This window comes from Pollicipes pollicipes, unplaced genomic scaffold (genome assembly GCF_011947565.3).
Source record: "Pollicipes pollicipes isolate AB1234 unplaced genomic scaffold, Ppol_2.1 Scaffold_6052;HRSCAF=7182_pilon_pilon_pilon, whole genome shotgun sequence".
NCBI lineage: Eukaryota > Metazoa > Arthropoda > Thecostraca > Pollicipedomorpha > Pollicipedidae > Pollicipes > Pollicipes pollicipes.
Window position 1 is genome coordinate 1,667,947 of NW_023596805.1, and position 26,627 is coordinate 1,694,573.

The window sequence follows — 26,627 nt, forward strand, 5'->3', positions numbered from 1 at the left end:
TTTTCCAACATGCCGAAAGCTTTTCCTCACGTTTTCACCAAAATTTATTTACGTCACAAATCGTCTGGCTATTGCAAGTTATATTACAAGGTATGTACAAGTCTTCTGGTACTTCTGGCATTATTTTGTTTATGTCATTGTTGGGCTGTGAGCGATCAGTGAGTTCATCAGATCAGATCAGGTGAAAGGTGGGCTCCTAGCCGCATGATCTTGAGTGGCCAGAGAAAATCCGTATTTGACGGCCACGCAGCGTCCGCAAAGTAACCTCCTGATGACATGTTTTGTATTATTAGACCTCGACAGACCCTGACGCAGCGGAGTGTACACAGAGATACACACGTCTTGAACTCAAGTAAACTTGTAGCATACAACATCGTGATCATGGGACCTGTCGTAAAGTGGAGAGTGCCAAACTGCTTCATTTCAGGCATTTATCCCGCAGATGTGGGACAAAAAGCGATCATGAGAGTATTGTAACACAAAATGATAGGAAAACGTAAGCGGAAGGAGACAAGACATGAGAAAAATTTAAAGAAACTTAACACGTGAGAGGCATCAGTATCGTATCCTGCTGCAGGGGTGTAACAGTTGCTGTGGAGCTTAACACAAGGAGGTAGCACTTTAACAGAACAAGTCATGTTCACCCAAGGAACTTCATTTGAAAACTTAACGAAACGCGGCATACGGGTGAAACTTAACAAACCTGAGTTGTGAATGTTTAAACAATGCTTCATACTTGCACGGCAGACAGACAGACGGACAGACAGACGCGTTTCGATCATCGTTGCTTTGGCAGGAATCGCTGATGAGTAGGTCTGCAACCGACTGCCTGCCTATTTCTGCCAATGAACGCACATCAACGGTCTTATGAACAGCGATTCCGACAGAACCCATCGCATATCCCGCAGCATTCCGGCTGGTGTACGCTGTGATCTGCCCTGACAGCGACTGTGGGCGCGCCGGCATCAGGAGGGGCAGATCAGACTGCAAGACATGTGCGGAGCAACAAATTCACGTGCAGTAAATTGACGTGCGATTCACAGAAAACAGGCTTACGTGCAGTAAAATGACGTGTGATTCACAAAAAACTGTGGGCGTGTGAGCACCAGTTCGTTCGCGTCGAGGACGCCGAAATTAAGTGTGTCATCTCCGCTTTCATGCTCGGGTTACAAAGCGAGCCGCCCGTCGTTACGCCCCGCCAACACCGAACATACTTGACATTGGGAGAGTCCGCGGTTGTGCTTCACAATGGGCCGTTTCCGTGCGCAGTAGGGTATGTCTACGCGTACGCGACTAGAGTCAGTGACAATCCAGAGGACGTCAGGTGAGGACTCTCGGAGGACTCTCCGTGAGGACGCGTGAGAGGAACACAAAGGTACGCCGCTACTACGAGCCCTCGCCCGCACGCCCCCCCCCCCCCTTCCCCCCCCCCCCCCACCCCGCCCTCCCCAGCCTCAGCTCGCTACGCTGACATCCGAGTCAGAACGAATTCACAGTCCACACACTGACTCGCGTTCACTGGTAACGCGCTTCGCAGTCACTCGCAGTTCCCAATTCAATCTTCCTCGCCGGTCATGAAAGACAAACACCGCACATCGGTCCAATTGCCGGACTGCGGTGACCGACTCGCGCGCGACTCGCGTGCGCGACTCACGCGCCTCGCCGGCGCGAGCCCGCGTGCGGTCCTGGACTCGCGTGAGTCTTGGTGGACTGGGGAGTCGGCGAGCTGCGCAGCCTCTGGCCTCGATCCTGCGACAGCGATGACTTTCTGTTTTGGCCCGCTCCCGGCTGCTGGCGGCCGGGCGGAAATGGGTCACAGGCCGTTCTACTTCTCGGCCGTTCCGCCGCCACCGCCGTGCGGTAATTGCCGGCCAGCTGACAGCGGGCGCGAGTCGCCGCCAGCCGCGCGTGGACGCCTCGCTCCAGCCGAGGCCAGGCGCCAACTGGGCGCGTGCGCCAGCTCTGCGGGCGCCAGCGCGCGCTAGCTCCGCCGATGAGAGCGTGCGTTGAGGTCCTGTTGCGTAGCGGCGCGCCGCGCGCGGCCGGCGCCGCCGGCGTTGTCTTCGGAATGCGAGGTGCCCCGCATGACGAAGCGCGCGCTGTTTGCTCGTGCGCTTAGGTGGTGCGTGGCGCCTCCGTCTGGGAGTTCTGCGGCCGCAGTAGCAGGAGTCGGGCGTGTTGTGCTCGATCCAGTCGAGATAGTTGGAGACTCGTGTGTACACGCCGGGAAGGCCTGGACGACCACAACCTTGACCCCAGCTCACGATTCCTGCCGGGTGGTGAGATTAGGTCAGACGTGAGATGAAGACAAACGCGCGTGGTGCTTTCGTTGGCGCGGCATGGCGGGGCAGGTTTTCCTGGTTGATTTATCTGCGGCCGTCGCTGGGGACTCGTCAGTGGCAGCGAGAGCATCTGCCGCTCGTGGCAAGATCGTGGATCTCTCCAATCTGGGCTCTCATCAGACGCCATCTGTGACACAGATGCCTAAACCGCCCGTATATGCCTAATTCGAGGCTGATTAGAATCCGTCCCGAAGACCGCCGCTCTTCCGGCGTGGACTGGGGACCAGCTTCGACGTACCTGGCGCTTGACGTGCCTGGCTCAAGCCTCACATCGCGCACAGCGTCCCGGATCAGGGATTCCTCCTCGTGTTTGCGCGTAGGGGCGGTGTCCCCTTCACTTACCAATGATATTAGTCTTCCCGTCCTTGGCCTGCCAGTGCATCGGTCCCCCACTGTCACCCTGCAACGGAAAACTCGTTAGAAACTCGTTAGAAACTCGTTAGAATGTGATAACTCATCGTATTATCTTGTTTACAGCTATGCTGTTGGGAAGGCGACGCCAATTTTCGGGACTTCGTTACGCTTCCGCTGTGCCCTACTCCCACCGGCACTGACTGAATGCCCTTTTTCCTGTGCACTGCTTGGCACAACACACACATGCCGCATTCAAACGCGCCGAACGCCCACTCACGTGTGCGCCTGCGCATAATTGCCTTCATAATTATGTCATTCATTAAGGCAAGCGCACGGACGTCCAGCCACCCTAGGTCGCCCTCGTTCCCAGTCCATTATTAACTGGCCACGACGTGATCCCCCTCCCTCTGGTGCACTGTTGGTCGGTCCCGGTCGAACTCGATGCCGCGGCCAACAAGTGGGAGTGAAACTCTTCGGTCCATACGCGGCGGGACGGCACCGGGCCGGGCGACTGGTTCGTACAGTGCCCGGGTGCATCGTGATCAACCCAGTTGGCGAGCCGATAAGCACACGGTGCCCGGGTGCATCGTGATCAACCCAGTTGGCGAGCCGATCGGGAGGCTGACACGGTGCCCGGGCGCGCAACGATCATCCCAGTTGGCAGAGAGAGAGAGAGAGAGAGAGAGAGAGAGAGAGAGAGAGAGAGAGAGAGAGAGAGAGAGAGAGAGAGAGAGAGAGAGAGAGAGGGAGAGAGAGAGAGAGAGAGAGAGCAGAGAGAGAGAGAGAGACAGAGAAGAGACAGAGAGAGAGACAGAGAGACAGCGAGACAGAGAGACAGAGAGAGAGACAGGGAGACAGAGAAGAGACGAGAGACGAGAAGAGACGAGAGAGAGAGACGGAGAGACGGAGAGACGAGAGAGATAGAGAGAGAGAGAGAGAGATAGAGAGAGAGAGAGAGAGAGAGAGAGAGAGAGAGAGAGAGAGAGAGAGAGAGAGAGAGTAGGCGAGGAGAGAGAGAGGAGATGGGAGAGAGCTGAGAGAGATAGAGAGGAGAGGAGAGAGAGAGAGAGACAGACAGACCAGACAGACGATAGACAGACAGACAGACAGACAGACAGACGACGACAGACAGACCAGACAGAAAGAAGACAGAGAGCGGGACAGACAGAGTGAGAGAGAGGGAGAAGATAGAAAAGAGAGGGGAAATAAACAGAGAGAGAGAAAAGAGAGGACTAAGACGGAGAAAGCCAGGAGACGGAAGATAGAGGGAAAGGAAGCACCCCGCAGGCACCGGAGGAAGGACGAAGTTGTAAACAACGCCCTTACATAATCTCCTTACATCCTGAATTCTGACTGGACCGCTGCTCACCTCAGCGTGCCGACCACCGGCCTGCCGTCTCGGTCGCCATCCTCGCGCCCGTTGCCACGTGCCGGCACCGGCTGCCGCGTCGGCGGCGATCGCCGGCGCCGTCTCGGTCGCCCCGCGCTCATTCGGCCACGTGCCGCCCCGGCTGCCGCGTCGGCGGGCGACCACCGGCGCCGTCTCGGTCGCCCCGACCCCGTTGCCACGTGCGGCCCCGGCTGCCGCGTCGGCGGCGACCACCGGCGCCGTCTCGGTCGCCCCGCGCTCATCGCCACGTGCCGCCCCGGCTGCCGCCGGACCAGATCCGCATAACACGGTCACGTCTCGGCGCTCCGGCCGGAGACCGGGACGCGGCCGTGAAAGTTCAGGTTCGTCGCAGTGGCGCACCCAGCAAGAACTGGGCACGTGCCAGTGGCATTTGGAAAAAGTTTGCGTGACGTGCTGTTCTTCTGAGCTGATTATATTTATACGATAGAGACAAATCAACAATTCACTTTTATTTCTGCGGTTAAAAGCATTTTCTTCAAAGCGTGCAAACAAAAATCGTTACCGCCGAACCGTAGCATCCCTCCTGAGCGCGCCTCTGCCGTGTGGTGCTCCTGAATTTGCATGAGGCAATCTGTCTTCCCGGGGTTTGTATCTGTGAGAGCTGGAGGCACGTGTTTGTATCTGTGAGAGCTGGAGGCACGTCCGGGTCGCACCAGCGTCATTTGCGGAGGTGCTGGCTAATCAGACGCCGCCTCGGATGGGTTTCACTTTTGATTTCTTCTTGATGGCGGCTCGCCGTTGATGGTGTTAGAATTGTGGTCTTCCCAAATTATGGATTTGACAATTTCTAGTTCAGTTCGAATATCCAGTTAGATAGGGTCGATGTGGAATGTTGCCGCACTACTACACAAGTAAGACATGCGTGCAAAAAAGGACGCTACCGAATGACGATTGTAAAAGTAATTTCCCCTCCCTAGGTATATATTAAGTTAATACTTGAGAGAACAGTATATGCTATATGATAAGGCTTATTAATGATAAGGCCTTAAGCTCTTATTTCATCGGAATTATTAGATATTACGCTCAGAACAAGCGGCGCCAATGCACCGGATGGTACCGGATATGGTGCCAATGCACCGGATGGTACTCGATAAGCAAAGCTGTAAGGTGTTGACGTTGTGATGTGCCACGAAAATGATGTGCGTTGGAATACACCATCAATGTTGATTACGAAGTTAACATATATTATATATGAAATGATATGATATGCGTGAAAATTATATGGCCATTGCTCACAGCAGTATGCTAACAGAGTATATCCTATGGCATGCCTCAATGTGCTATGTGGAATATTTTGCATGGAAGAAATGTACGGAACCTACGAACAATGCCCGCACGTATGTTCGTCGATGTAAAAATCATTGGTGAGGTAGTCCTATGGAACACCCGTCATTAGTAGATGTTCTATTTGATGTATACCGTGGGAAAATGGCAATGGGGGTCAGCCTCTTTCTCCTGCCGATCGATGCACGTATTGTTCAGAATGTGTCCCAATATTCACTCGATATCGTTCCTCCTTTCCTCCTTCCTGCCTGCGTTCCTCGTTTCTACTACCCGTTCCTCCTGGCGTGATGGACGTAGACTATTTTCAGCATATTAGCTCACAGGATATACCACAACGCACCAGACCATCTCACACATTTGTCGGGAGTCAGCATCATTCCATACTTCCATGGAATGAAGGCACGGTTTATTTTCCCTGCGGCTGTCTTCCCCATTGCCTACACGGCTAACCTGCAGTGTCTCTGACATGGGTAGCAGTGCGAGAACTGGAGCGCGTCGGGCTGGGGTGGGAGGCGGTGGGGCGCCGCCAACGTCTGGGAAAATAAAAACAGCAGACCTATCGCCGCACATGGGAAGAGCTGATGTATCCCTTACCCCGAGCGAGCTTCCGCGGTCGTCATCGCAGCCTCTCATTGCATGAGCCAAGGCCGCCCTCTTTCTACACCCGGATTCTGCTGGGCGTGGGGGCGCAGAGGCGTATCTCGCCGTCCTATTAAGGAGGCGAAAACCTTGGCTGATTTGGCAGACTTCTTTTTCAACATCTTCCGAAACGCGCACGCCGACGCTTCCTTTTGGGAAGTCGGCTTTGAGACACATTCTGTACTCGGAGTCCCCCCCTTGCTATTTCCTGCATCCGCCTCTGCCGTCTTCGCCAATGCCATCTGCACTCGTCGCCGGCGCGTGACATGAAATTTCGCTTTTTCGAGCGGCCATGAGAAATGGGCCAGCAGCCCTGCAGCATCTAGAAAGTCACACCGGGTTCTCCTCAGTGGCATCGCTGAGCACGGCTGTGGTATGGTGTTGGCGGCCGTGGCGGTGGTGCGTGTTTGTGGGGTTGTGTACAGCTTTTGCTTGTTGCGAAATCGGCTGTAAGGTGACGCTGATATGGGATTGAGATGATGGTTAATGAGGATAATGATGATGATAAAACGTGATGGTTTGATGATGATTCAATTAGGCACAAATCGTATAAGGAAAGGTAGGAGAAAGTCCATTGCCTGAAGTGAAAAGGCCTGTTTCTGAGAAAGAGGGGATAGTTTGTCGACTGCGGCAAGGAGGTGCTTTGCTGTTGTTTTTTATGTTTCATGGCGCGCAGACAGCCGGGGTCATTTTGCGCCCCCGAATGGGGCGATATGCGCAGAGGAAGGGGGGATGCGTGAGCGGAAGACCGTGCGCTGCCGCGTAACATAGGTGGGCAGCACGTTGGGATTGAAAATAGGACAGGCGACGAAGCATGTTGTATGGACAGAGGACGTGGACACGAAGAATTTATTGGGCCTGGGTCACGCTTCAAGTGATGATGGTGGGTCAGACGGATGGAGCCGACTCGGAGCCACATCGATTTGATTGTGGCCCACCCACCTTCATCTTCAGCTTCACCTTCACCTGCACCTTCACCCTTTCTCTCACTCTCATTCTCACCCTAACCCTAACCCTAACCCTCACCCTCACCCTCACCCTCACCCTCGCCCTCACCCTCACCCTCACCCTCACCCTCACTCTCACACTCACACCCACCCTAACCCTCATCCTCAGCCTCATTCTCACCCTCACCCTCACCACCACCTTCACCCTCACTCTCATCCTCATCCTCACCTTCACCCTCACCCTCAGCGCTAGCCTCACCTGACAGGCGTCAATCTTTCCCTGCGTGTAGCCGGCACACATCATGTTGCTCGTGATCTCCTCGGCGTCATACTTCAGTGCCCGACACTCGGCGTTGCTGAAGACCGGCAGCAGCACCTCCTGCAGCAGGTTGGCCGTGCTGCCGCCCTCTGACGTCCGGCCCCAGCCTACCACCGTCACCTTCTCGCCCGTGTAGTTGTACCCTGCGGGGAGACGGTGACGTTAACGTTGATGATGATGTTGATGTCGTTATGGACATTGAGGTTGATAATTATCTTGTGCCAATGAAACTGCGTGCCCCAGTCAGTGTCTGTATATTTTGTAGGAGACAATGACGTTATGTGTATATACATACATATATATATATATATATATATATATATATATATATATATATATATATATATATATATATGTATATATATATGAATATATATATATATATCTCTCTCTCTCTCTCTCTCTCTCTCTCTCTCTCTCTCTCTCTCTCTCTCTCTCTCTCTCTCTCTCTCTCTCTCTCTCTCTCTCTCCTTTTATGTACATGCATGTAGGTTGCCATATGTCCGCGCTCATGTAAGCAGTGACGACAAGCGACATGTTCCAATAGACGAAAACGCTTCACAGTAACACCGTCATTGAGTATAGCTATTTGCTATTTCTGGGGTCATCTTATCCTTCGTGCTCTCACCCCTACCCATTGCAATATTCCCTTACTAACTAGGTCTTTTGGTTTAATGAAATTTCTTGGGGATAGCTGCTCTAGGAATATCTGTAATGGGCAAGAGCAGGCACAGAACCCCCCGGGTCATGCTAAGGTTTCTGCTACTCGGCAAACACAGAAGCACCAGAGCGCCCAGCACTTTTTTCCAATAATGCTAATGCTCCTGTTCGCGGCAGACACAAAGGCCCCGAGGTCCTCCTAGCGCTGCTTTCTGGTCCTGATGTCACCCTTGTGACGTCACTCTTACCCGGTCTTGGCAGGCAGACCGGCCGCATGATCCTGCTGAAGCTGACAGACTCCTTCATGCGCACCAGCGCAATGTCGTTGTTGAACGTCTTGGGGTTGAACTCGGGGTGCTTCAGCCACCACAGCACTTTGATCTTGCGCGTGATGGCTTCGAAGGGCAGGTTTCGGTCGTGCTCTCCCAGCGTCACCTCCACCCTGTTGTGGTTGAGCCTGCCGGATCGGCGTCGGCCATCGGTCAATCATATTTGGCAATGCTTTGGCAGTGGTAAAGCCGGCGTTCAGTAAATGCTCGTTTCCTTGCGACCAATAATATCGCACGGATGCACGGTTTTAAAACACGAGTGTAAAATGTGTAGGGGACATGCAAGCTCATCATTTCGATCGCTTTTCTGTCAAGCCGATCTCATCTATGTGCAAGTGCTTTGCTTTCCCTCCAGTGTAACTCATGCTCAGATAACATGACATTTCACTTGGGAGCAATTCAAGCTGCGTTTAACAGTTTCCTACTCGTAAAAGCCCTGTGCCATTACACATATCTGTCGATGTGTTTAGGAGAATACACTCTCACTTTCACGTCTGTCTGTGAACGTTAGGGTATCCGGGTGGAGTGGAATACATGGCGTATTTATCTCCTCCATTGGCTTTCCGTCTCAAGCCACTGCGTCAGTATCGCCGCACCGTGAGAATTATTGACAATTCTGGCGCACGCTCGCGTCTGAGGACACGTTTATGGCCTCCGACGTCAGTATTATCCAATAATGCGCAGCGGGGAGGGAAGCGCACTTCAACATCCAGAAGGCAATCGTGCTGGGTTGTTGGCATGCAACCATTAAATTAAGCAACCAATCTGTAGCACATCTGCGTATGAATTCTCTTGTCGTGTTTAAGGAGCTGTGAAACTGATAGCTGTTTGCACTGTTTCATTCCGTTCTGCAAGACGAGCACGCTGTTCTGAGTCCTGCCCAGCACGAGGATTATCCTATTATATATATATATATATATATATATATATATATATATATATATATATGTACATATATACAGGATTATCCTATTCTATGTCAATGGGAGTAAAAACTAAGCGGCCCACCGGTCTAGGAACAGCTTCCCCCACGCAAGAATGATCAAGCTAATGTATGAAGCATGAACAGGAAGTGAGCTCTGTGACGTCACGCCGCTGGGATCTCCCCGCAACGTTCACAGCCAGATTGCCGAGCAGCGGCTGCAACAGACGCGACAGCTCTCAGCTCCGAAGGCATTAAAGCACTTTCAAATTTCGCAACTGTGACATGCAGTCAGCGCCGCTTTTGCGTCATCAAGGCTTAGCTGACATACGTACTCTCAGAGCCCATTAGCGGTCGAGATCCACAGTCAGGAGCTGAAATGGTCGCGTAGAGCCTACATGCGCTTCAATCCAGGACATAGATTAGTCCGAAGATGGTTTGGGACCGTTGGCCCTCTTGACTTGCTTTGCGCAATGAGTGTGCTAAATTTGAAATTCGCGCCAAAATTGCCCTACATCGTGATTTTGACACGGAAAGCTTTGCTGATATTAATACACTAAAACAGCCTACCGTCTGCTTACGGTGGGCGCCCGTGCTGCGACGCACATTTGAGTAGAGAGCGTATACTTGTTAAGCTCTTCAAACATCATACAACGTACAAAACGAACCTCGTTGCCATCCAGCGAATAGAGCGAAATGCGCCGGCGGCTGGGCCATCTCATAACACTTCTACGTACCCGTTGATGCAGTGTGCGGCCGTGAGCACGTAGCGATCGTTGATGAGACTGCCGCCGCAGTAGAAGCGACCTCTGTATGTCAGCGCCACAGCCCACGGGTATTCGTTGATGCGGGACGGCCGTCCACCGACCACCCGAGTACCTCGGTTGGGAACACCGCACGCTGAAACACGCACGAGACGCCGGTTATGCTGCTGAACTGGTTAAAACTGCTTCAAACCGGTCGCGGGTGCATTTAAAACTGGGCAACCAGACAGCTTGAAAGAACTGGATAAAGCTGCATAGAACTAGGTGAAACTTGATAAGTGGTTTGAAGGTAAATGAAGCTGGATGCGTTATCCAAGCTGGACAAAACTGGAAAATGGATGGACGAGACTGAAAAAGCCGAACTACTTGGTGGAGGAACTGTCCTAACTAAAATATTGGCCGCTGGGGTCGTCACGGAGCCGCCTACCGGAATGTTAATGGTGTTTGTGGTGCTCGCATCATGCAAGCAGCGACATAACGTTGCTTGTTTGCCGCGAACTGAACCGAACTGAACTGAACTGACCTCGCCGCATGAACGGAAAGAACGCCACAGTGGAACATGTCATGGAGCCCGTCACGAAGGCTCCAAGTGAGAGATAAGGACGCATTTCCCCGTGAGGTAACCATGACAGCCAGCTGCTCAGCATATGACGTCACTATGAGCGTGATTATCATCAAGCGTGAGTGAATGCGCTGCAGTGGTGGATGATGAACAGTTTAATGCTGGCACGGTGACCGACACATTGCTGTGATGCAATGAACATTAATGGTGGAGGTGGAAGCGACGCTGAAATGTCTCCCGCATGGAAAGTACAGCATCACTCAAACAACAATGCGACGATGGTGCTTTGTAGAAGACCTGGAAGGCCAAATCTGACGTATGGGTCCAACATATCGAAACATGCAAATTGCAGACAATGCGTAAGTCGAGCGATATTCTTAAAAGACAAAAACGCAGAATACAAAAGCACTTGGAAACTATCCATAAATGGGTGGATGACGGAAGCCAAACCAAACGCAGACGAAACTGGGCGGAGTCAGTAAGCAGAGCACTCTAAACTTTGAAACAGCAGAGAACCTACACACTCAGCCGCACTCGAGTGAATTGTGGCATGACAAGCCAATGGGGGTGATGTGGTCATGACTGTCCGTGTAGAGAAGGCAGCGAGTTTGGATAGAAGCGGCGTACTTTACCCAATCTAGCAAGACACGTGAATCATAGTTAATGTGAGTCACAGCTCACATAGTCACGAAAAAACCTGTGGGTTACCCGGTGCGTCCACACTGATATATGGAGGAAAAGTTACACTCCAAGTTGTCGTTGCTGTCCTCCTTGCAGCAGGATTTAGGACGGAACTCTTCACCAGACAGTCGCAACTTCATCCCACAAAAGTAACGAATTCAGCTGTGATGAATTCAATCGTGAGCATTCGACTGAATTCAACTGTGGACGTGCACCTTTGCCGGCCTGTCCCTATCCAACATCAAACAGCAATGAAAAGGAAACGGCTTCGCAGATTGAGACAGGTCTTCATGCCATAAATCTACGTTCCATCCATAAATGGACAAATGTTTGTTTTAAAGTGGGACCAAGTAAAGAAGATTTCGTTTGGAGCATACATATCTGGCAATTCATGCCGTGCAGGAGCCCAGGTGAGCGATCATTGATCAATGACTTCCAAAGGAGGACTCGCTTATAAGCGAAAACTTAAGAACAGATGCAGCGAGCACATGTAGCATGGTCACTCATGACCATGAGCACAGCTTCAGTTATCGACCTTTAGCAATACTATGCCGCCCAACCACCTTGACTCTTGGTAACTTGAAGGTCGATAGGTGTTAGCATAGAAACTCTGAACTCATAATACCGAAAAACCAGGAGCTGAGGTTGCTTAATCAAATGTAAAGTTCCAGTGCTCCTTCGCGTTGCCTGACGATGATTTACCCTGTGTGCAGCAACCGCATTTAAACGGTGAAATGACTTGTGCGTCCTCCGAATTTGTTAAAAACAAGTAGATTTGTCTACGCTTGACTTTACCTCCAGCCACGAGCTACAAATGCAACGGAGCCAACCCATACGGCGATTAGACCGAGACCACTGAGGTCTAACGATACTGACATCTTGATCATCGAACTTCGTGAAGACTCGTCTAGTTGCAAGCGATCGATACAGGCAACTGGACAACGACGTAGACCACCCGGCAAGCTGACGTCTCAGTGCATTGAACTGCGGCTTCTTGGCAGAACCGTAGCTCCAAAGAGAGAACTACGATTCTGTTCAAACACTACGTAGGACCGTGCAGACAGCAGATCAGTCTGAGAGAGACGGATCATCCTGGCAGTGAGCACTGCAGCACACTTCTCTGCCATTGCACGCCATCTGTTACAGGCCCATCCGCCATGTAAATGGCTTGTGAAAGCGGATTGCCGCGGGGTGGACCGACATTGGGTATTGTCGAAGCAAACATCAGCTCAAGAACCTGGCCGAGCCTCGCCGGGTGACGTGGCGTGACCTGTTTTGGATAGCTTTACTACACACGGGCATTATGCACAGCAGGTGTGTGTGTGTGTGTGTGTGTGTGTGTGTGTGTGTGTGTGTGTGTGTGTGTGTGTGTGTGTGTGTGTGTGTGTGTGTGTGTGTGTGTGTGTGTCCGCATAGCGGATGTGCGTTACCTGCAAACTTGTTCTGGCACGTTTCCTCGCATTTGCTTATGTCCGGAGCCTCCGTCGTTGCGGCCGAGGTTTCGTTTTCCTTGGTCTTGTTCTTGTTAAAGAGGGCTTGAAGATCGTCAAAGAGTCCTCTTTGCAGAGCTCCGGCCTGCAAGTACCAGCAGCTCTCCTAAGATGAGGTACTTACAACCGTTGAGTCGGGCTCGTGCGTTCGCTGATTGGTCCGCGCTTGTCGTCATTTCTTTTGCGGCGAGTTATTGGTCCGTCACGGGTTGTAAATCCTTTTCTCGGCCACTGATTGGTCGTCGGCGACGCGATCCGTCGAATGTCTGTGATAGCATGTTGTTGGCGTTCGCATCCGTCATTCTGCAGGCGGTATTTTCAGTCTTGTTCAGTCATACAGATGTCGTCACGTTTGGTCAGATTGTTTTAGCGAAGCAGCGATGTTGGTTTATGTAGGCGTGGTGAACGTGTCGTCGCTGGGAAGTCAAAGTCACATTCACCCAAACTTATACCATGGTCACAACCACCTTCGGTATATTTATGAACGGACAGCGCCGACCAAATTAATCTGCATTATCTGCTGTCTCGCTGCTGTATTTCTTGACAGTGCAATGTAGCGAGCAGGCCCAAATGTCGTGCAGGTGTCGGTCCTGCTCCCTTGAGTCTGTTCTTTTATTCATGCGATTTCGATGCCGAAGGAGTACATGGACGCGCTACATAAGTTTCAGGCTCACCGAACCAGGAGACCGAGAAAGCACACCTTGGGTTGATACCTTAAGGGGATGTTTTTCCAGCTTTACAAAGTACCGCCGTATCCCATCATCGTCAGGTCAACCAATCCTTGATCTGATAATGTCGAAAGGGCATTTTTCCCTTCGCCAGTCGTTACGTGCTTGCATATGGTCACATCAAATATTGACCTGGGTTGAAATCGATCGGGCCAATCACAACATTTTGTGACATCACGGTTTTTGTCCAAAACAGGCAGAAAGTCTTGTTCCAATCAGCAGCTTTTTAAGCCCAACAACTACTGCGCAACAGAAACATTGCTACAGCTGTATTTTGTTTGTGGCTGTAACAGCATGGACTAAAACGTTCACACAATGAAAGCACGAGCAGTGTGTACTCTCCTCTATAAAGCACACGTTAAGTTTAAATTGCAACGTAGTTGTTTCAGCCCGCAGGGAAACTGTAGGCAAGCACAAAGGATCAAATGTGTCACGGAAATACGCCTCAGCTATTCGGCTTCCACGTACTTGACCCAAAAGCAGCTTCCAAGCAGCTTCCCTTTTAAAGGCGTCGCCGTTATTGGGGGGTACTATAAACCACACCTGAGAACCGGATACATTCTCATCATCGACGGCCAACCGCTATTTGCACTGATGACGCTTCCTTTCACTCCGGCCGTGCTTTGGCGGCGATTTGGACGAGCGCGCCGCCTCGTCGCCGGCGTCATCGCCACGCAACCCCGCCGTTCCCACGGGAGCCGGAGCCCCTGACGGGAAAACAAGACGACCCAAGCGGAAGCGTGACCTGATGGGGCTGTGTATCGCCGCGCTCGAGTGCCCCGGCACGAGGGACGTGCCGTAGCGGTATGTTGGTCACGGCGCTAGAGGGATTGGCGGCTGGCGGTGGGCCACGTACACGTCCGGCACGTCGGCACGGCACGTCGGCACGGCACGGCACGTACACGTCCGGCAGCAAGGCTGGCTTAGGGCTTCAGGATCCAGCAGTGTTACGCATATTTCACCTCTTCCATCCAGGATTGGTTTTCCACGATTTTCCGGCAGGCAGCCTTGGGCTCAGGACTGAATACATGTCAATGTCTGGTGTCCGTGTGTAGTGTCTAGTGTCCCTAGTGCCTAACATCCGTAGACACGTAACTTCTTGCCATAAGTCAGTGAGTGAAGCTGAATATGGCATATGAAGTCCCCTAACTGGGCAGATCAGTCACGAAGGCAATGAGATGACCTGATGGCTCGCGGGTCAGCGGACAATTACGATGCTTCAGCACGCGATGAGCACATTTGTTGGCCGTGACCGGCGCCGACGGTCGAAACGTGGTAATCTGGGCCTCTACAGCACTCGTGCCCGGTGCCGCTTCAGCGGGGTTATTGACGACTCTGGTTTGAGGCTAATAGTGCCGCCTCACATCCCGACTCCGAGCAACATTTCATACCGACTTCCATTCAGACAGACAACAACCAAACAGACAACAATCGAAAGCGGGCTGACTCCAACGACGTCGATGCTGATTTAACCCGAAATCCAGCGCGGCCCAGCAGGCGCGAAGAGGGCTGAGTGCGATCGTCGTTAGCCAGCACCGGATGCTGCACCTGGTGGAGAAAGTGCGCCTCCGCCGCCACCCGTCTTGAACGACCGTCTCCACCCCGTCCAAGGTCCGGCGTCGGCTCCGGGACCGCCCCGGGCGGTGTTCCGGTCACTTTCACTGCTCGCCACCTGCTTGGAGAGCGGCCGGCGTCGCCTGATGACCTTCGCGCTCCGACACAGACGGCGGCGGCGTGAAGGTGAGGGGTCGGCGCCCCGCCGTCTGTCCAGCCTCGCCGTGCCGAGGCTGGACAGGCGCAGCGGGGAGAGGAAGAGGTGGTGAGGGCGGTGGGGCGGCAGTTGCGGCTGGCGGGAGACGCCAAGGGCAGACAGACTAGGCAGGGAGAGGGAGCGGTGGCGAGGGCGGTGGGGCAGCAGCTGCGGGCGGCGGGGGAAGCCAAGGGTAGACAGACGAGGCGGGGAGAAGAAGAGGTGACGAGGGCGGTGGGGCGGCAGTTGCGGGCGGCGGGAGACGCCAAGGGTAGACAGACTAGGCGGGGAGAGGGAGCGGTGGCGAGGGCGGTGGGGCAGCAGCTGCGGGCGGCGGGAGACCGGGTGGAAGCGGTTTCGATGCGAAAGGTGGATGGGGAGACCAACGGTTGGAAAAGTTAAGGTCGCTTTGAGTACAGATGCTGGTTAAAACAAGCGCCTTCTGATGGAACAAGCTTTCAGTCAACCCAGTCTCGATGACGGCTGGGACGTAAACAGTACTGCCCTTCACACTACTTCATTCAACCGACAGAGAAAAGAGACCTGTGCGAGGCAACACTTGTGCGAAGGCTAATTGCAAGCCTGAGGGCGTTGAGATGTCGCTAGCTCGCTGGTTGCGGATGATATGGACGGTGGCGGTTGATCTCCATGACTAGCTGATCCCGGCGAGCGTACCAGCGACTTTACACATTGTTCGGCAGGACTTTGGTTCTTCCGATGCTGCAATTGCCATTGCAGCACTTCATTTTTGAATGCATTCTTGACCTTTTACTTTCGTAAATCCATCTGTTGCACGGACAGCGAAGAAGCCCAATCAAACGTGGCCCAAATCGTCATCAAGCGAAAGGTGTTCGTTCCACTCCGCGCCGCGAAAACTCGCTAATGACGCGACATGGAACTGACTTTTCTGCATTTCTTATTTAGCAGCATTTTCCAGGTCATGCTTCACTTCAGAGGCCTCGAAAGCCAGCCAAACCATTTGAAACAGCGTCGTAAGGTTCAAGCTTGAGTTCGCTGTTGTTCTTATGGCGCTCAGCAATTGCATGGAGCTAGCAGTGTATCCAAGAAGATACGGGGGCTCTTCTCCCTTCATACAACGCTCTTGCCTGCACTTTCAACTGGAGGCTGCTTAACTTCATTTTGGGACTGCGCCCACCCCATAGCAAAGCCACACAAACACCCTTGCGTTCACCTGCCGCCCGGAAGCCGAGCAGCCTTCCAGTCTCCCGGCTGAACGGCGCGGCACCCACCTAAACCCGCGACCGAACCGCTCCCCGGCCGGAGCCGTGGTCGTAAACGCTGCGTCGTATGCAGTTACGACGCCTTGCGACACCCGCCGCCCGGAAGGCGACCACGCCGTGGTGTTTATTGCGAGACGGTCGATTCATGAGGCTCCTTTCGGCAGCCCGCTCCAAGGCCCGAGCGCGTTGCATAACGCGAGCGCGTGTGGACGCGACAAGAGCGCGTGGTGACGGCTCGCGGGCGCGTGCTGTGCCTGGGGCGAGCCTGTCACCTCATTCTCGCAATGCGTGCGCCGCGGACGCGGCAGGCTGCAGCAGGCAGGAGCGGGGGAGCGTGACCGCCTTTCCTTTCCGCGTTCTGACGTGGCCTGGAGGGAGGTGGTATGGGATCTCGGCAGGAGTTGGCCCCACTTCCCACGGAGTGCACTTCTGAGCCGGTGACAAGATGATTGCCACACCGCAGTAAACATTCATCATATGCACCATGCAGCAGATGGTGCCATGGGAACGTGACCGTATGGTTCAGTAAAACCGTCTCTCAGGAAAAGCTCTAACAGAATTGCATGCAATGGATGTTCTCTTCTGCGCAGAAAGCGCGTCCCTGCAATACCGTGCAGCGATGCCATTCATTGCTTATCATTTCAGTTCATTCCAAACTCAGTGCTTCAACCGCCTCGTATTTCCAGGCTTCTTCCGGAGATTGGGATGACGAACCGCAACCGTGGCTGCAGCTGTGGTCGCAGTACATCAGGCGCCGTCGAATCCAGCTCAGGTGCAAGCATTCCAAGGTTTGGAGACGTGTCCAGTGGGGAGAGAAGAAAGTCCACTAGTGCTGAGATTAGAAACTGCGGCCTCCGTATCCAGAGAGCACGCCGCCCCTCCCAGCGCCACACGCACTTACCGCAGTTGCACCGCTTCGGCGGTTCGTAGCGCCTCTCCCCGAACAGTGTATCCCAGCCCATTGCTGCCTGAAAGGTCAGGTCAAGTCACCAGTCAGGTCAGGTCAGGTCAGGTCCGTTGGAAGTGTTCGTGAACGGGTCTTGTTGTGGAACAGTCACGGTCCGGTCACAGATCGTGAAGAACACGAAACAAGACACACAGTCTAACACAGAACACAGTCGAACACGCGTCGAACACAGGTAAAATCAGAGGCGGACTGCTTCTGCTAACAACTACTTTGGCTGAATCCATGCAGGACTTGGCCGATCAACGTTCTGGAGACCCACCAAAGAGGAAACGCACATGCGAGCACTGAACCGCTCCAGACGGTTTTCCAGCATCCGCAAATGATACTCTATATGCACGCGATGCTCTGAAACAAAATCATGCCGGGCACCACAAAGTCATGTTACTTTTCCTAACAAAGGCTTCAGGCTTCAGTAAGCTACGTTGGCTACCCAGTAGACTTTAATATCTCACAGCAGAGTAGCCATGACTGCGTTCCACGTCAGGCAAATAACACCACGCGCCACGGCAGTATAACGGAACTCCTTGCTGTGACGCCATCCATTCGAATTTCTGGCACACAATGACAAAAACGTTAAGGATGTGGGAACCGGGAGCAAGATAGGCTGCTACTCCGCAACTTTGGGTGAATGTGAGAAGAGTCTTATGACCTATGAAGTAACAAAATGGGTTCACAGTGTCACGAAAAGCGATTCTGAACATCCTCAACTTTTACACAGTTTCAGCATCCGTGGCAAACACGCATCACGAGCATCCAGACTCGAAAATAACAGCGTAAGTGCAGCTGGTTCAACTTACTTATATCCAATGAGAAGTGAATGGCATTTCGTTTCAGCCTTCCGCTAGTCTATGCCAGCAATTTCACCTTTAACGATCATATGTGCTGGGACAAGCATGGGAGCATGATAGATTCACGCTTTGGTTCAGTTAAGCTCTAAGAAAAATCAAGGCGTTGTCCAACTTGAGAGTGTTCTTTAAAAGGGAAGTACATTGGCGCTCGGCACAAGTTACGTCCGGTTTACTGATTCCAAAACTGTAAGGAGTCGTCATGGATGCTGAAACTATATAGAAGTTGAGGCCGTTCAGAATCGGTTTTCGAGACATTGTAAACCCATTGTGTTACTTCACGGGTCATAGGACTCATGCCGCATTCATGTCGCATTAATGCACCACGTCCAAATCTGACTGAGCCGGGGTAGGACGTCTTCCCTATCATAACTTCCCTCTCTTCATCAGCTCGCTGCCCTTCTCTTTGTTCCTTTTCCTTCACTCTCACTTTTTCCTCTCTTCGTTTCCGCCCGTCTCCCTTACCCCTCCCTGTCCCCGTCTCTCTCCCTCTCTGCTATCCTCCGCCACCTCTCCCTCCCTCCCCAGATCACTAGAGCAGTCCGTTAGCCTCCAGTGCTAACCCAAAGCCAATCCGGCGCCTGACGCCACTTCACGGCACAAAAGCCATAGCCGCCAGCGAGATCCGCTGCCGCGATCGTGAGCCGACTTTACGAACTATCAGGCTGACGTCCCCCTGGGGACCGGCAGAACTACGTAACTGCTCTTGTAGGCGGCGCCAGTTACGTTACTCTTGCGGTGCACTCCGCCCATCATGACGAAATGTCATCCCTGCATCTCATCACTCTTTGGAAACCAGGTGTGCTTAGCTACGTCAGGCGTACAGGTGCTTTATTCCCGATTGCACGTGGTTCCTATATTCGACGAGTGCTTCTACAGATGGCCTTTAATGATAGGTCAAGGAGAGCAGCTAAAAATGCGGTGGTACGCACTTATTTGCCTTACAAAAAAGGGAAGTGCATAAATAGCACTTATCGATTTGACAATTGGAGCCATTTTGAGGTGACTTGTAATCTGAGACAACACGAGTCACGATGGCTTAGTTTGTGCGAAATCGGTATATGTGTAGGAGCATCTTTCAAAGAAGTTGCAACGAGCGCATTCCTTCACCCGGATAAACCGCGTACCCGATAAGCGCTTTCCTTTCTCAGGACTGAACGAACCTAGAAGAGCTCCAAGAACCAAGATCAAGGCGTTCTCAGGAAGGGGTAGGCAGCTGAGTGCGGCAGACTTCAACCCGACCGCCGCAAGTGTTCCCCATGAGCCTGCTGCTGCTGTTGCGGTTGATCAAGCGTGCAGAGAACTGTGGGATCCTCACACGAATCGCGTGCGAAACCCGGACCCGGTATGTGTACACGGATGCGTCAGACGTGGGGTTCACGTGGGAGGTATGGTCAGCTTAAATCGGTGTTATACAGCAGGATTCATACATCAGGTACATGACGATGTTGCAGCCAACGAAGCGGGTGTTCTGGGGAATGGCTTTGCACGAGAGATTCATTTCGGTTTCGCTTGTATAAAATTTGAGGAGTGTTGTGCGATTGAAAAGGTACAGAGATGGAGATACACAGAAGGGGAGAGAAAGGGAATACAGTCAGAATATGACTAGCTTGCTATGGCTATTGATACCACCCTCATGACATTGAACTCATCCAGCATATTTGAATGTTGGGGTTGCGACTTGAATATATTTATTTGGGGGGCATGCCATAAACACTTTGTACAAACATATCAATGGACTGAGTTCCGATGAGAGTACTTCAAGGCATCATTCCGAACAGAGAGCAATTCGCGAAGTTTGATCACATTGCGTTTAAACATGTGTTGGTTTCTGTGCTTCGGCACAGACGAAACTGAAAGTCAACTTGTTGACCTTCGTAAGTTTGCCCACATTCGTTATTGCCAAATCATACTATCGCACGATTCTGGACGAAAAAAACTTGCGTAAAACGAAGCAAAAACATACAAGTCACGTTCCGTCATCTGTCTGCACTTTCTCTCCGCGAGATCACAAAGATGCGTTGACAAAAAGCGGAGGGCAAAATTGATGGGCCAAGTTCAAGTTACCTAACATCAGTGGTGTGTCAAAACGCTATCAAGTTCAAATCTGGGTGAGTGTAGGTCACGTGCACCGATTTCAACTGCGAAGTTTGAATTTCGTTTCCGCGTTGGCAACATCTGCTGGCCCATTTCTTCACCGGTCCACCAAGAAGCGGGTTATAATTACACATCAGCTGATGATCACGCTTGCGGATGACTTTGTCTGGATCCGTCGCGTGATTGTCTGTCATGTCATTTCTGTGGGGAACGAAAATAATGCTACCATTCCCCGGGAGCGCGGGAACCAACGAATAGTCGGGAGGCCCAGACTCTGCTCCCCACCAATAGTCGGGAGGCCCAGACTCTGCTTGAACCCGTTCTGCCTCGCAGCGTCACAGCGCCAATGGCAAATGTTTGCATTGTGTATCGCGCGGTGGCGCGTGGTGACTGCAGCAATGGTTTTCAACTAGAGCACTCAAGCTGCGTGACAAAATGGCCCAGAGAAAGGGCTCTAGAATGGCCTCGTGGTGGCCCGGAGAGAGGCCTCTAAAGTGGTCTCGTGGTGGCCCGGAGAGAGGCCTCTAAAGTGATTTCGTGGTGGCCCGGAAAGGAGGCTCTAGAAGTGGCCACGTGGTGGCGTGGAGAGAGGGCTCTAAGGTATCAGGATGGGTTATCAGCGATGTGATAATGCGAGTCACAATATCTGCTGGAGTGACCCAAGTGCCGTAATTCAATACAAATTATTTCGACAATCATTGAAGCAACTGGCTGGCAATTTTATCCAGCAAGCATTTCATACACAATGCACTATAATTTAAAAAGCAGTGTTCCACCGGTCCAGCTTGGTGCAGCATCGGAAATGGAGCGCATTGTACAAAGTCTGCCACCACCATTCTACATTATGACGCTCTCAAGTAAACATGCGTGGCTGGAGAATTTGATCGCGCGCAATAAGTTCAACCAGCCACGTCCCGCACCAACCGTATTTCTGCATTCAGTTGACACAAGCGAGCAAACGAGCGATTTTTGTGCTCCACGTGCGCATGCGCCTACAGCGTCTTCCGCGGGCCGCTGCGGGCGCTCTCCACATTTAGGCCAGCCGGGCAGAGTCTATTGTTCAGAGTTTGGTGCGCGTGGGAGCCGACGCCAACAGCGGCGTCCACAGACCAGCGGTTCTCAAATCTCGTCGAGGCACGTGGGGTGGCGGCGGCAGCCTTAGACCGCGAGGACTCTGTCGGTATGCCGAAGCGCTGTTCCGCTTGCGAACATTGGTCGTGTTAACTGTTGCGCTGGTGTGCACATGCGCATGCAGATTGCGTTCCGAAAAAAATCCATTGGTTTCGGTGTGCATATGGCTCGTCTGTTTTCTATCCGGATGTAAGGAGTCTTGTTTGTACACAAGCCGATCTAGTCAAAACGTGGCCTTGAACATTATTGCATAAACCAATGTCGTGAGCGTGGGTGGCATTGCATTTCCTATTGCGTCAACTTAACTCCTCATGATAAACCGGCTAGGGAAATGAATCCGCGACAAAATAATTGGGTGCGTTATTTCGGTGTTATATCTGTATTTTCTAGGTGGCGTAATGTTTGAAATGGCCATGAATCAGGGACACATAGGTTATAACTGGCGTCTCTTGTATTCATGGTACATGGTTAAATCGGTTCATTGAAGTAGAACAATTTATGTACAAAGATCAGGATGAATACAACAAAATTCGGTCAATGAGTAACGTAAAACTAATTTTGTCGTTCAAACCATGAGTAACGTCAATGAGTAACGTGTATAACCTATGTGTCAATGAGTAACGTAAAACTAATTTTGTCGTTCAAACCATCCGCAATGCATGTAGTGTCGTCTTTGCAGTTGGTAACACAAGATCCACATCTACAGAAGGAAGCAGTCGGGGATTCGCGTAACTCCAGTTTCCATCACAGGGGTGGTTTGAAAACCACTGACCGCTCTTGGCAGCTTTTCTCGAACGGAAAACTAGACCAAAATTAATCAGCGACAACTGATTACTCTATCCAGTGTGGAAAGGAGACGGGACGACCAATCATGCATCTGTCATCTAATAGTAAAATGGCGAAGCGTGGCTGTCACCAAGCGAGGCTGTCGGAAGGCAATGCGAGTCTAACACATCTAACGGTCGAATTTACGTGAACATCCCTTAACTGGGCACACGTGGAAAAAAATAAATGCCGCTTCCGCAGCTTCCCGACCTGATGAGGTAAAAATCTGAACTGCTCTCATCTCCTCGTATGTTTTGCACGCGACGTACACATCTGAGCTCTGGCGGCGGAGGAGAGCACCTGACAGACGTGTGTAAGCCTGACAAACGTGACAGGCAAGACAAACGTGACAAGCGTGACAGCATCCTGCCATCCCTGCTGAATATTATGCGGCGGGCGACCTTCCCAGCATGTTTGTCCGTGAGCTCGGTCGGCACGTGCGTTATGTACGCGAGGACCCGCAAAAGGGAAGCCGCGTGGATGGCGGCTGAAGAGTGAGGGAGGGGGGAGGGGTAGACGAAGATGACAACGAGTTGAAGACGGAGAGAAGGAGAGGCGAGAGAGAGAGGAGAGAGAGAGAGAGAGAGAGAGAGAGAGAGAGAGAGAGAGAGAGAGAGAGAGAGAGAGAGAGGGAGAGAGAAAGAGGGAGAGCGAGAGATGAGAGAGAGAGAGAAAGGGAGAGTAGAAAACCATCGAAGAGATCGAAAGAGAACAGAAAAAGGCGGAAGGAGGGAGTGATACAGAAATGGAGAAAGGATAATGGAGAGGTCGGTTAAAATAGACTGAATGGAAGGGGTTAGAGTGTGACCGAGAAAGAGGGACGAAGAAAGAGAGGGATGGATGGGAGAGAGAGAATGAGGGGGGAAACGTAAAGGTGAATCGTAATTGCAGCAGCCTGATGATCACAGCTAATGTAACGCCAAATTTTGCGTCTTCTTATGGCAAATGGTTGCGGCGTTTGGACGGACCCAACACTTCCTCTTACATTCGGAGATGCAAGTATACGACGTAATGACGTCATTACAACGGTACCCAAGACGCAACTTGGAGCCAGTTAATTAAACGCGTCTCTAATTAGCCCACTCTAATCAAAGCTCGGTGAACTTCCACAATGGCATAACTGCCCTCTCCACAAGCGCTGTAAACAGCCGATGACTGCCGCAGCCGTTCGTGCAGGAATGTGTGCAGTTTCCGCCCTCTGCAGTCGACGCTCCTCCACATTATTGGCGCACTTTAAATGACGCCCGCAGGCGGATCTTCAAACAATTCTTGGCCGGGAGTAACTGGTCGCCGCGCGACGTAACGTAGCGCATGACGCTCTAGGCGCACGAAACACCGACCCCACGGACAATCAAGCCACCCTCCTTCCGGGACACGGCAGGCACCCATCCAATATACGGGATGTACCCAAAAGTAGGATCAAGCCTAGCATTTTAGACTTTGTTTCTACGCTGCAAGAGAAATATTTCGAAATTGTGTGCAAGGCACACCTCCCCTGGTCTTTGTATTCCCTTTACCCATATCCCCTTAACCCCGTTAAGAGGAATATGGGGTGCACATTGACCCCGTTGTCACCCGTTGCCTTTGCATGTCTGCGCTCCCGGTCGTCACATTCTGCTGCGCTCGTCTGCAACAGATGCCGAAGCCGGATCTGGGTGTTCTGGATCTGGGTAGTCCCCGGTGTTCAGCGATAATCTCTGGGGACATCCGCTCACACTGCTGCTCAATTGAGCGAAGCTAGTGATCCTGGCGTGGTGTAACTGGAGCCGACGCATCGCGGGGCGACTTTAACTCTTCGAACGCCCCTACACACACACACTCACATCCAAGCTTTCGACGCCGTCCCTGTGGCTGGCAGCGAGCCCGAGTCCGCCTGCTGCAGAGTGTGGGTCGCTGCAGTGGAGCGCGATAGCCCGCGGGCGACGTAACTGCACCCATGACACCTGACGGGTCCCGTTCGCTGCGCGACCCGCAGCGCGACCTCCGGCTCCGCTGATCGGGGTGCGGCCCGCCTCGTCAACGCGTGATGAGGCCCAGCCCGAGACAAGAGCTGGCTGATGAAGCGGTACGGAAGCCGTAGCATCGCACGTGTCTCGAATGTAGATTTAGTACAAGCATGTGATGTAGCTGCTGAGGCACTCTGGTGGGTTGGGTTGCATCAGCATCATCATGCCGATGATGAGAGAGCCCAATGTGTGGTAGTGCATATAGATGAAACCTTTCGTGGGAAGTGCATAGACTTGTCAATCGTTAAAAATGCTGCTGCTGCCAAGTATGACGAACACGAGAGAAACTTGGGCATGATCTGCGGGTCTGATCAAAAGGCGGTTAAATATGTCCCACCTGGTAAGTTACCCTATAATCTGCGGCTTATTTCAGAATAACTCGGACCTGTTATGATTCCCGTGGCGGATTCATGACCCGAAAACCCCAACTTGGGCGACTACTTGACTCCAGTGACGATGATTGGCAGTTTTCGCGCGCTTCGGCCTCAAAGGCCATTTCACGCCGTCCGTGTTCACTCTCTATGATCACCGCTCTATTAAGAGTCGGGCCGCCATGACGTGACCGTTGACTACTGCTTCACAGCGGAAGTCGTCACCGAGTCGCCTCCTGCAAAACCCCAAAACAAATGTTTCGGCATTTGTCTGGCTCAGAAACTGATTCTCGTGCGTAATTTGTTGAAAAACTTGCTCTTGCACGTAACTGGCTCACAAAGTGTTACGCCAGCACGGCTGCAGAGGCGTATTTAGGCTGAGATAGACGGCTCTAACCTTGACCCTGAGAGCAGCCGGGCTCAATCAATCATGATAGACGTCATGATTTGCACAACGTGGGAGAATAGCCTTTTGATCCCCTGGTTGGGCCCAACGAAGGGTAATTAGGATATAAGCGGTCTGATCTCAGGCGGGATAATGAGTAAAAAGCTGAGTGGGTAATAAATGGATAAATAAGTAAATAGGAAATGCAGATTGACCTTTTTACAACACCCTTTCAGGCCCATGTTTTCCTCCGGAACTCTTTAGACCTTATATTTGTGCATATAGCCCAACGGCCCAATATTTGTTTTGCATAGCCCCATAGATCTCGCAACTTCTACTCAGTCGCCAAAGGCCAATGTGCATGTCCATAGGGAAATGCCATAGGGCTGGCACCACTCCGACACATAAACAAATGCACATACCGTCAGCACCATAGTCCCGCAAAAAAGAGGACACGGAGGAACTATATCGATGGATCTATATATCTATAGTTCTCTGGCGAGCTTTCGTGCTATTTCCTTAAAGCCCCTTATGGGTGCTGGTTCCCTGTTCATTTGTCTGTTCTCGAGCGGATATTTAGTGATGCTTTTTGAAAGATAAGTTCTGATTAAAATTTGGGTCAGGGTGTTGTTTTCCATTCAGTTTGGGGTCTCCAGTCATCGACTTTGAACAAAAATTGACCGAGTTTTAAAAAACTGTTTTTTTCATTTTTGAGTGCAGGTATAGATTTTCTTCCATGGCTCGTCCTCTCAACTTATTTTGCAAAACTGCACCCTAGGATTAAGTGCGGTTAAATTTTGGCACTGAGATTTGTACTAACACCATTGCGTGCAACCTAATAGTTTGTGGCACTCTCAGGTATGCTGCTTCTTTATTGCCCGAGAAATATCCCGTATCGCGGCACAGGGTTTCGTAGATAAGCCATTCTTAGAGCATGCATTTATTGCATGCGACGACAAGCGACTTCTTTTAACTTGATTTTAACACCCGGGGGAGCATCCACGACATGAAATCTTCGATCAGAAGCCTGCATTTCTTCGACACTTATTAGGTTCCACATATTTGAAAATTAAAAACAAACGGTGCGATAGACTTACAATATACAACGCAAGGTTTTCAAAGCCCATAATCCTCGATTCCAGTGGAGGGGGCCAACCTTACCTCAGTTCTGTGAGCGCACATCACCAACACAACTATTGCACTACCCGTCACGACCACCCAGCTTCGCGACCCTCATTGTAGCTCGTGTTCTTGGCACAAGAGTTTGTCTCACAGACCGCTCACTTCAAATGCACCGCGACACCGCGCTCTTATTTGGAATCTCTCAGGCTGAGGTGCACGTTCGTCCGCTCCCAATTTCCCCGCAACGGAGGCGCCCGGCGCGTTTTCAACTCTCCGGAGCAGGGGAGCCGGGCGGCCGTCGCACGCGCTCCGTCGTTGCGGCGAGTACGGCGCAGCGGCGGCGACTGAGCGCGCGCCACTGGCAGCCCGCGTCTCATCGAAAGTGAGAACTCTGTGTAACGGAGAGCCGGCCAACTGGGCGATAAAATTAGGCCTTGGAACCCTCTGAGGAGTTG

The 26,627-nt window shown here is 52.0% G+C and overlaps 1 protein-coding gene across 1 annotated transcript; it reads right to left on the reverse strand.

The window, feature by feature from the left end:
• Positions 1 to 1,279: 1,279 nt before the first annotated feature.
• LOC119104676 (trypsin-1) lies at positions 1,280 to 26,276 on the reverse strand. The gene is made up of 8 exons (XM_037228395.1): positions 26,212 to 26,276; positions 17,325 to 17,391; positions 9,945 to 10,107; positions 8,205 to 8,413; positions 7,237 to 7,439; positions 2,685 to 2,742; positions 2,090 to 2,269; positions 1,280 to 1,293 (listed from the first exon to the last, which is right to left on the reverse strand). Exons 1-8 carry the CDS (start codon positions 26,230 to 26,232, stop codon positions 1,280 to 1,282), a joined length of 915 nt encoding a protein of 304 aa, XP_037084290.1. The 5' UTR covers positions 26,233 to 26,276.
• Positions 26,277 to 26,627: the final 351 nt, after the last annotated feature.